General features: G+C 55.0%; 1 protein-coding gene across 3 annotated transcripts; it reads right to left on the reverse strand.

Moving 5' to 3' along the window:
• Positions 1–2,549: 2,549 nt before the first annotated feature.
• ZDHHC12 (zinc finger DHHC-type palmitoyltransferase 12) lies at positions 2,550–6,005 on the reverse strand. Of its 3 annotated transcripts, XM_054727060.1 has the most exons (6): positions 5,860–5,921; positions 5,041–5,161; positions 4,090–4,220; positions 3,679–3,756; positions 3,332–3,498; positions 2,550–3,145 (listed from the first exon to the last, which is right to left on the reverse strand). In XM_054727060.1, exons 2-6 carry the CDS (start codon positions 5,063–5,065, stop codon positions 2,815–2,817), a joined length of 732 nt encoding a protein of 243 aa, XP_054583035.1. In that variant the 5' UTR covers positions 5,066–5,161; positions 5,860–5,921; the 3' UTR covers positions 2,550–2,814. The 3 variants fall into 3 exon arrangements, with proteins under 3 accessions (XP_054583035.1, XP_008150771.1, XP_027983083.1); XM_008152549.3 differs by lacking the exon at positions 5,041–5,161 and having other exon boundaries at positions 5,860–6,005; XM_028127282.2 differs by lacking the exon at positions 5,041–5,161 and having other exon boundaries at positions 2,834–3,123; positions 5,860–6,005.
• Between the last annotated feature and the right edge of the window lie 4,716 nt (positions 6,006–10,721).

Genomic DNA, 10,721 nt, shown 5'->3' on the forward strand with positions numbered 1-10,721 from the left:
GCTATTAATCTCTCCCTTGAAATCTTCCAGGAGTTTTTTTATGTATTTGGGTGCTCCTATATTGGGAGCATATATGTTTACCAGAATTATTTCTTCTTGTTGGATTTCTCCCTTTAGTATTATGAAGTGGCCTTCTTTATCTCTTGTTATGGCATTTACTTTGAGGTCTATTTTGTCAGATATAAGTATTGCTACCCCAGCTTTTTTTTCATTTCCATTTGCCTGAAAGATATTTTTCCATCCCTTCACTTTCAATCTGTGTGAGTCTCTTGTTCTGAGGTGGGTCTCTTGTAGACAGCATATATATGGGTCGTGTTTTTTTATCCATTCAGCTACTCGATATCTTTTGATTGGAGCATTTAGTCCATTTACATTTAAAGATATTACTGAAAGGTATTTGTTTGTGGTCATATCTATTTTTGTGTCTATATTCCTTCTTACCTGTTTATTTCTTCTTTTTACAGTATTCCCTTTAGCAATTCTTGCATTGCTGGTTTGGTGGTAATAAACTCCTTAAGCCTTTTTTTATCTGCAAAGCTCCTGATTTCCCCTTCAATTTTGATTGATAGTCTTGCTGGATATAGTATTCTTGGATTCAGTCCTTTGCTTTGCAACACTTTGTATACCTCCGTCCATTCACTTCTAGCTTGTTGTGTTTCTGTTGAGTAATCATTTGACAATCTGATGGGTGTTCCTTTGTAGGTAACTCTCTGTCTCTCTCTTGCCGCCTTTAAGATTCTCTCTTTATCATTTATATTTGCCATTGAAATTATGACATGTCTTGGTGTGTGTCTTTTGGGGTTGATCCTGCTTGGGACTCTCTGTACTTGCGTAACTTTTATCTTTCCCATATCCGGGAAGTTTTCTGTCATTATTTCTTCAAATAGATTTTCTAATCCCTGCTGCTCTTCTTGTCCTTCTGGCAGCCCTATTATACGCATGTTACTTCGTTTCATGTTGTCCCGAAGCTCCCTTAGGCTTTCCTCCTGCTTTTTAATTTTTTTCTCCAATTGCTGTTGAGATTGAGCTTGTTTCTGTACCTGATCTTCTAACTCACTAATTCGGTCCTCTGCTTCTTGTAGTCTACTGTTGAAACTTTCCATGGTGTTTTTGATTGTAGCTATATCACTTTTCATTTCTTCCTGATTCTTGCATAAGTTGTTGATTTTCTCATCCATCCGATGTATAAATTCCATGACCATTACTCTAAACTCCTTTTCGGTCATGTTGCAAGCTTCAGTTTCACTGATTTCCTTTCTTGGCGACTCCACATTTTCTTTCCTCTGTGAGTTATTTCGTTTCCCCATTCTGGCTATCACCAGAAAGCTCAAGCTTCCGTTTGCGTGGACCTGGGCCGTGTGCTGTGGGGACTTCACTCCACCCGAGTTTCACTGAAGTGCTCTGACACTAGGACGTGTGGCTGCCTTTGGTTGGTGGGAACCAGACTTGCCCAGGGTCAGTGTCCCCAGTGTTCCGTGTGGTCTCGTGTGCACACTTAGATTCAGGGGCCCTGTCTGCACCACACTGTTGGTATGTGCCGAAAATGAGATCCTTAGCATGTGCCAGGAGTCAGAGTTTCCCTTTGTCTGCACCAAGACTAGAGTGTCAGAGTCTCTGTTGCCTTGTGCGGTTTCTCGTTGAGACTCAGGGTCCCTATGTGTGCATGCACCAACAATTGGGGTCGCTGGCTCTTAGTGTGAATGCGCTGTGAGTCAGGGATCCCAGGCAGCTGTGTCCGGCGTGCCAAATTCCCTGAAGTGGAGCTGCGACCTGTGTGTGCTCTCTCTACTGAGCCAAACCGGCTAGGGCGCACACTCTTGATTTCCTGAAGGTGAGCTGGCTCCGTGCACTCTACTGGAGTCCCGGAAGGGGGGCGGAGTCTGTCCTGCGCGCCAAATTCCCCCAAGGGAAAGCCCCTCTGTGCAAGATTCCCTGAAGGGAGAGCTGTGACCCGCAAGCCAAATTCCCCCAAATTCTCCGAAGGGGTGCCCTCTGTGCGCACTGACAGATTTCCCCAACAGGGAGCTGATTCTCTCCTGTGCGCTCTCGCGCGCGCCAAATTCCCTGAGGGGGAGCGAGTCCCTGCGCAAAGCTCTGCGGCTTGGGAGAGAGGCGGATCTATCAGTTAAAATGGCGCTGTCTGCGCGCCTGCGGGGAGGGGGATAGGCTCTTTGACTCACGGAATTCTGCCGGGACGTCTGGATTCTTGTTGTTTGTTGGTCTGAAGCTGTGATAGCAGTTCTCTGTCCCCAGTGGCTGCAGGGTCCTGGTTTGTGTCAGAAGCCAGGATCCGAGTCTCAGGCAGCTCTGTTTCTCAAGATGGCGTGGTCTCCGCGTCAGCAACAGCCGCGGAGATGTGTCCGCTTTGTGCGCGGGGCTCCGCTGTCTAGGACTGCCCAGTTAGGCAGCCCCTTGGAAGGCGTGCAGAGTCTAACTGACCCTAGCTTATACACACACACACCACACACGTCTACACTCTCCTCTATGGGTTCCTCACTCACACTCTCTCTCTCCCTACCTTCCTGCCGGTCGCCATCTTTTTCTGGTTTGGTTTTTAATACTTGACTTGCTTTATGGATTATTAAATATATAAAACTGTGCACTGGAGGGATTCTGGCTTGGAGGGTGGGTGGAGGTTTCGGATGCCCCGGGCACTGGTGCCCTGGCCCCGCACAGGTCCTCTTCCTCCCCTCCTTCCTTTGGAGGTCAGTCTGCTCTGAGGCTGGGAGGTGTGGGCAGAAGTGAGCAGCCCCAGGCCCTCGGGGTCCGCCCTTCGTTTTCAGGCACAAGATGGTGGCTCTGCCTCCTGCAACCCTAAACAGCCTGGCTGCTGCCCTCACCCTCTTCCTCCTCCTCCTCGGCCCAGAGGGTCTCCCAGGGCCCCGAGGGCCATCCGCAGAAGAAGTGGGCCAGGTTGCGGGTCAGGCCCCGGTCAAAGGGGTTGTCGGGGCGCTGGCGGAGGTAGGCAATGCGGTGCGAGGAGAGGAACTCCCAGGTGGTGGTGTTGCTGGCCACCAGGTAGATGTGCGAGGCCAGGAGCAGGCCGGCCACCAAGGAGAAGAGGGAGAGCAGCAGGAAGGTGACGAACAGGAGCCCGCTGGACCGCAGCCACAGCCCCCAGGGCTGGAAGAAGCGGAGGCCGGACCTGTGGGGCAGCAGAGGGATGGGGGCCCAGAGCTGGGAGAAGGCAGGGGCGCCCCAGGGAGCCCAGGCCAATTGGTAAAGGGTCCGGGGCCCCTAAAGAGGGTGTCCGGCTGTGGGCACCTTGTAGGCACGTGCGGCCCGCCCCCCCTCCTCCCACACACACACACAGGGCAGCGGCGGGACCCACCATGCCAGGTACAGGCCCCACAGCAGCACCACAAGCTGCAGCGCCAGGTAGGCCACGAAGAGCGGGTGGTTCCGTTCCCCCACACAGTTCTCCATCCAGGGGCAGTGGTGGTCGTAGCGGCGGACGCAGCGGCGGCACTCACTGCAGTGTCGGGCCCGCAGGGGTTGCTGGGCAGAGAGTCGGGCTCAACACTGGCTCCCCTCCAGATCAACAGTGCGGGCAGGGATGAGGGTGGGAGGCTGGGCCTGAATCTGGGGGGTCTGGGGGGTGAGGCCAGGGCGCTGGGGCAGGAGGCGGTCCGTCTCAACTTTACCCCTGACCCTCCACGAAGTCCCTGAGCCACTCACCAGCACCATGCAGTATCTGCAGCGCCGAAGGGCGATGGCCTGAGGCACCATGGCTGTCTGTTCCTCCTTGGCCTCCTCCTGAAAATGGGGGCCAGGGCATACGATGGGGTCCCCTTGGGAGGCAGATGGCTGGTGAACACACTTTGGAAGCCATCCCACGTGTAATGTAGGTGGTAGAGTGGGGCAGAGTGCCCTGGACCTAGTGAGGCTGTGTGACCTTTGCCAGGTGCTTTCCCTCTCTGGGCCTTGGCAATGTCCTCATTGTAGATGGGTTTCTAGGGCTGGCAAGAGGATTCACTGAGATGCCCCAGAAAAGCCCTCCACACAGAACCTGGCACGAGACTGTTTTGGGGCCTTGGGGCCCCTGTTGGTGGGAGGAGGGGTTCCGGTCCCCAGGGGCCCCCTGGTTACCTGGGGCTGGATGTTCACGTAGCCTGGGTCCATGAGTGACACGGCCAGATAGAGCAGCAGGGAGCCCAGTACGAGGAGCAGGAAGGTGAGGGGCAGGAAGAGCTCCCCCTGTTCTTCCCATTGTCGCAGTGCTGCAGAGGCCAGGGGAGAGTGAGGCCGGGCGGGGGTGGGGGGGGTGGGGGCAGGCAGGTCGTGGGGGGAAGGCGCATGGGGCAGGTACAGGTGGAGGTGGGGAGTGTGTCCCTGGCTGAGCAAAGGCCCGGAGATGGGGTTTGATGGGTGGGCAGGTGTGTCTCCTGTATGGGTAGAGAAATTCAGGACCAGCAAAAAAATAATAATAATAATAAGGCAGTTCATCTCTCCTCTCCGGAGGGCGACAGGGAACCATGGAAGGTCATAGGGCAGATCTGCTTCTGGAAACCTCCCCAGTGGAGAGAAGAGAAGGTGATCGGAGGGGAAGCCTCGAGGCAGAGGGCTGTCCCGAAGGGAGAGGAAGGTGGCTGGACCAGAGCGGAGAGGAGGAGATGGACAGAGAGGGGGTTAGGGAGTGAAGGGGCCGGACTTGACTGGATGTGGGGGAGAGGAAGGAGGGGTCCCTGCCTCTGGCTCCACCATGGGAGACCAGCCAGGTCTGAGATGCCCATGGGACATACAGGAAGGCGGGACTGGCAGGCTCAGATGCTGCAAAGAGGGCCAAGATGGCAGCCCAGGCCAGGAAGGGTCCAGACCAAAGAGGTGACGGAGGATTTGGGGGAGGCGGGGGCTAAGATGCGAGGGGTGTGAGATGGCCAGACAGCAGAGTGAACAAGTCTGGTTGTAAAAGGGAGCAGAGAAAGAAGGGAGGTTCCTTTCTGATGGGGAGACTGAGCAGGTTTTTAGGCTGAAGGGCGAAGACTGGCCCAGCTGGCGTGGCTCAGTGGTTGAGCACCGACCTATGAACTAGGAGCTCACATTTCAATTCCTGATCAGGGCACATGCCCGGGCTGTGGACTCCATCAGTGTGGGGTGTGCAGGGGGCGGCCGATCAATGATTCTCTGTCATCATTGATGTTTCTCTTTCTCCTCCCTTCCTCTTGGAAATCAATAAAAAATATATATTTTTTTAAAAAGGGCTAAGACTGTGGAGCAGACTTGAGAAGGTCTTAGGAGGAAAGTGAGAACACCCCCACCCAGGGGGTGAGGCTGAAGCAAGTGGGGGGGGGCGGTGAGAGAGGGTGAGAACTTGTGCTGGAGGCGGCCTGTGGGGACCTAAGGGGAGGGATGGAAGTGGGGGTAGTCTGTGGGGTAAGTGAGAGCTACCAGGGCAAGAAGCAAGGGTGTGGACATGGAGGAGCGGTCACTCCCGTGTGAGGTGCTCTCTTGCCTGAGGATGGGGAGCCTGGACTTGGGCAGCGAGTGGCCACGGGGCTGGGAGGGATGCCAGTCCCTGATCTAGTTGGTCCTCGGAATCATACGGAGGGAAGGACCGGTGGATCCTGAGATCAGGGGAGATGGGGGCTGGAGTTGGTCATCGGATCAGGTGGCCATCGCATGGGTCCTGGGGTGGGCAGGGCACCTGGCAGGGACCAGGAAGACGCTGGGAGGAAGTAGGGATTGACGGGGTATTAGGCGGAAACTCCGGGAGTGACAGAAGGGGAAGGGGCCTCGGGAGCCGGCGGAGACGGGTGGTATCCCAGTGTCTCTGGGGCTTCGGCGGGGGACCCAGTAAGACCCAAATGTTTGGGGAACCACGGGGGAGCGGGTGGGTCCGGGTGGCGCGGGTCCGCTCACCGGTGTCGTGCAGGAAGAGCACCAGCGTGATCCCCCAGGTCAGCACCGTGTGCCCGGTCCGCACCAGGACGCCCGGGCTGAGGAGCGCCCAGGGCGCCATAACCTCGGCCCCCGGCCCCACCCGGAAGAAGAGCCCAGAGGGGCGGGCCCTCCGAGGGGAGAGGGGGCCCAGGTGCCCGGCGATTGGCGAATCCCGGGAGTGGGCGGGGTCAGATTGGGGCAGGGAGGCTGCCTATTGGGTGAAAGCTGCGGCCGAGTAGGTCCTCGAGCCAACAGGTGCCTGAAGAGGCTGAGGGCGGGGCCGGCGCGCGCGCAGCCGGTAACTCGGCCGCCCCAGTCCCCACCCGGCAGGTACGGAGTCGGAATCTGGAGCAGTCGCAAGTCTCCATCCCTTCCCAACCCCACAGCCTCGCGCATGCGTGCCGCTCCCTGGGAGCTTCCCAGATCCAGGTGTGTTGAGTCCAGGTTGCAGAATTGTGCCCGGTTCAAAGATGTGATGACTGAGGTTTCAATAGAGGCGGCGCTCGCCAAAGGCTCCGTGGTGACATTCTTACCTCCTGGCCATTCATTATCAGGGATTGCAGACGGGATTAGATCAAAGTGGAGTTCCGTGGAGCAAGGTTCAGGCCACGAGAGGCCCAACTTGGGTCAGAGTCGGGAATACCAGCACTGTCCCTTCCTATCTGTGTGAGCGTGGGCAAGTTACTGGACCACTCTGAGCTCTGTTTGTGTCTGTGTAAAAGAGATGGTAATGGTATCCCCTCCTAAGGCGGTGGGAGGATTAACTAATGAAATACAGCGTCTAGCACAGTACTAAGACGACAGCTACACCCTGCCAGCCTGGCTTGCCTGACCTGAGGCTTCATCATTCACTGCCCACACTCCTTCAGCTGTGTCCCCAGGGCCTTCCTTATTCAGCTCTGCCTTCCCACCCACACCTCCCACTAATACCAGTGTCCACCTTCTTTCTCCATTAGATTGGCCCCTTCCAACTTCTACAGCAAGCCTCTTAATTTATTTATTTTTTGAGAGTGAGGAAGGGAGAGAAATACAGATTTGTTGTTCCACTTATTTATGCATTCATTGGTTGATTCTTATACGTGCCCTGATGGGGATCGTACCCATAACCTTGCAGTGTTGGGAGGATGCTTTAACCAAGTGACCAAGTGAGCTATCCGGCCAGGGCCCAGGGATCCTTTTCTTTCTTTTTTTTAAAAAAATAATATATTATTGATTTTTTACAGAGAGGAAGGGAGAGGGATAGAGAGTTAGAAACATCGATGAGAGAGAAACATCAATGAGCTGCCTCTCGCACACCTCCCACTGGGGATGTGCCTGCAACCAATGTACATGCCCTCGACCGGAATCAAACCTGGGACCCTTGAGTCCACAGGCCGACGCTCTATCCACTGAGCCAAACCAGTCAGGGCTACTGACATCTGTTATTTTTGTCAGCTCAACATTCCTTTTTCTGTTGGGGAACTAACTCTTCCCCGTCTCATGTGATTCTGAAGGAACTGTGTCCCTCACTCCAGAGAGTGGTGCGAAGTTATTGTGGGCATGTGACTCTAGAAAGCCAAGCACTTCCCGATCTGATTGTCTCCAGTGATTGGTCCTAGTTGGTGGGCATGTGACTTGGCAGGGCCAATTATAATCATTCCATGAGAGTAAGGCAAAGCTGCTGAGAAAGAGGCTTTCTTTTGGATCTCAAGCAGGAGTAGAGTATAAGGGCAACTGACAGCTGTCTTTACACTCTGTGGAGAGAGACTATGGCAGGAGAGGGTGAGGCCATCTTATAAAGAGACAGAGATAAGCAGGACCAAAAGGGTGTATGAAAGACAGTCTTAACATTGTCTGGGCCCCTAGATCCAGCTTTGCCTGAAGCTGATATTAGCTCTAGTTTCCCCAGTTGCATTACTCAGTGAATTCCCCCCCCCCCCCCCCCCAACCTCTGACTAATCTGGGCTGGTGTTTGAATTGGGCGTCTGTTACTTGCAACTCAGTCTTGATAATGGCAATGGGGTGTGACTTAGCTGAGTGAGGAATTCTAGCACATTATCCACTTAAATAACCCTGAAGCTTCCATGACTCAGGGACATACTGATATCAAAGATCAAGTCAGACACTAAAGTGGTAAGGACTGATTTTAATCAGTAATATCCTCTTGTCCTAGGGGAGGGGTTCCAGCGTGAACTCAGTGCCCCTTCAATTTGTACAGAGGTGACCGGGCATTTTAAACCGACAAGAACAGACACTGGGGGTATGATAGTACAGGGAAAGGGCACCATATACACTGAGTGGCCAGATTATTATGATCTCTGAACGCATAATAATCTGGCCACTCAGTGTATATCCTATATAATAAAAGGCTAATATGCAAATTGCCCCCTTGACCAGGAGTTCGACCAGCAGGTAGGCCGGCCAACCACCCATGTCCCCTCCCCCTGGCCAGGCTGGCCGGACCCCACCCATGCACGAATTCATGCACCGGGCCTCTAATATATATATTAGAGGCCCAGTGCATGATTAAATCATGCACGTGTAGGGTCCCCTACACGCTTTCGCTTTCGATCACGGGGAAGCTGGGTGCCTGTCCGCTGGTGCACCAGGCCTTTCAGAAGCCTCAGGCACGGCGGAGGCTTCTGAAAGGCCTGCTGCCTGAGCGGACAGGCACCCAGCTCCCCCGCTTTTGATGGTCCACGGCGGGACGTGGGCTCGCTGCCCCAGAGGCCCCTTCTGTGTTGCAGCACAGCCATGGCGCAGACGCTGAGCTCGTGCCGCCGCTGGCGATGCAGCTCAGTGTCCCGCCGGCCCAATCGGCCACCCTGGCCACCCCGAGTCCCGCCCCCCTGCGCCTACTGGCCAATCATGGGCATAGCAAAGGTATGGTCAATTTGCATATTTGTCTATTATTAGGTAGGATATATATATATATATATATATATATATATATATATACACACACACACACACACACACACACACACACATATGGAGTGGCCAGATTATTATGCGTTCAGAGATCATAATAATCTGGCCACTCAGTGTATATGGTGACAGAAGACGATTTGATTGTGGTGGTGGGCACACAATTAAAAAAAAGGACAGACAGACACTACCACTACATTTGATCTTAGCCAAAAGGCCAGAAGCGATTGGTGACGGGGCATTTAGAGAGAGGGAACTGGTGGGGGCTCGGACAGACTCAGGGACGTGAAACATTACGAAGGGTTGGTGAGTAAACGCGCATTATGCCCGCTGTGTCTGCTGGCTGGCAGGAACTGAAGTTTGGCTTCTCTCCTCCCACAGAAGCTAGGAGACAGAGGCCCCATCCTTCCTGAGGATTCCATTTCAAAGGAATGGCGTTCAGGTCCTTGAGAAAGACACTCCTCAGTGGCAGAAGATACAAATTCATTTCAAAGGGACAGAGGAAGGAGTCACAATTATAAGCCCTTTTCCGTAAATACTCTAAGACAGCCTGGTGTGTGGGGTCGATGGTCTTTTAACAGCCTTGACCTTTCTCAGGCCGGAGCTTTAAGGTGGGCTAGGGTCATCCTAGGAATGCAACCTGGAGCTCTTAGAAGCTATTTTAGTGTTTGTTTAACTCTTTAATGTGGGAGGAGGGAGGCCGACGGTATCACCAGCTTGAGAGCCTGTAGTGGTTTTTATAGGTCAAGGTTGAGGCCTCGTTGGGAAGAGGGCTGAGGAGCGTGGCTAAAATTTGGTCAAGGAGAGAATCTTTTTCTCTGGACACTGGGCACACACCCGCCTGGCACCTGTGGGAATGGCTCCCCTGGATCTGTTCTTCGTGCAATGGCCCTCCCCCATTGGGTGCAACCTGAGGCGTACCCCAGGGGCACGGAGGTCACCCCGGGACAAGTGTAACCAGGACCATCCTAGGCCAAGCCAGAGTGTGGTCACCTCGTGATTTGGCCCCAGTGACTTCTGCTCGCCCCCTCGTCCCTCCACTCGGCTGCAGCCCCACAGGCTGCTCGAGGTTCTCCCTGCAAGGCCCTTCCCGCAGCCGGGCCCTCTGTCTCGATGCTCCTCCCTTGGGCCCTGCACAGCCCGGCCTGGCTGCCTCGTCTTTTCCCTGGATTCACCTCCCACACGTGTTTCCGCTCCTCTGAGAAGCTTCCCTGGCTGCATTAGGAACACCATGCTGTCTCAGGCCCCCATGGGGGCTCTTCCTCTCCCCGAAGCACTGTGGCCCAGCTAACTTGTCTTCCCCGACCCCTGACCCCCGACCCCCTACCCACTCCCACCAGCCCACAGGAGGTGCCTCTGGGCTCCCTTCTCTGCCCATCACACACGGGGTCAGAACTTCGTGCCTAACGTTGGTCTCTACCATCAGACCGAGCCGCCCTGGGCAGGGCCGTGCTGGTTGCCAGCTGTACCCCGAGTCTGGGCGCAGGGGAGCAGAGAGAACGTGGCCCCTCTCCTGACCCCACCCCTTCCACACAAAAAAAGACACTCTGCTCTTCTCCACTTTTCACAAAAATGTATTTCTGTGACACCCCAAAGTACAGACATTTACCCAGGGCCCAGGTGGTAAAGCAATGCATGTGAGCTCTGCCCAGGGGGCTGGCTCAGGCCACCTGGACATGGAAGGGAGTGCCAGCTGCGGGCCGTCCGTCCGCCGAGCTGGGAATGCAGGGCAGCTGCCCCTGCCCAGGGCTGGGAGGGAGACTCCAGGAGGAGAAGGCCAGGTGCCTCTCCGGTGGGTGGGCTGCTCCTTGCAGAAGTGCTAGGGGAGTCCAGCAACAGGCCGGGAAGGAGGAGGGAAGAAAAGCCACGCCCCCAGGGCTGCCTGCAGAGTCAGCCCTGCTCCAGGCCCCTGGTTCGGAGGAGCCTCCTCACCC

This window comes from Eptesicus fuscus, chromosome 15 (genome assembly GCF_027574615.1).
Source record: "Eptesicus fuscus isolate TK198812 chromosome 15, DD_ASM_mEF_20220401, whole genome shotgun sequence".
Classification (NCBI taxonomy): domain Eukaryota; kingdom Metazoa; phylum Chordata; class Mammalia; order Chiroptera; family Vespertilionidae; genus Eptesicus; species Eptesicus fuscus.

Excerpts from the sequence above, each read along its gene's own strand:
- ZDHHC12 (XM_008152549.3), bottom strand. The coding sequence starts at position 5,959 with ATGGCGCCCTGGGCGCTCCTCAGCCCGGGCGTCCTGGTGCGGACCGGG. Across the intron at positions 4,221-5,859 it reads GCTCTTCCTGCACGACACCG|CACTGCGACAATGGGAAGAA; the intron begins GTGAGCGGACCC and ends TGGCCTCTGCAG. Across the intron at positions 3,757-4,089 it reads ACGTGAACATCCAGCCCCAG|GAGGAGGCCAAGGAGGAACA; the intron begins GTAACCAGGGGG and ends CCCCATTTTCAG.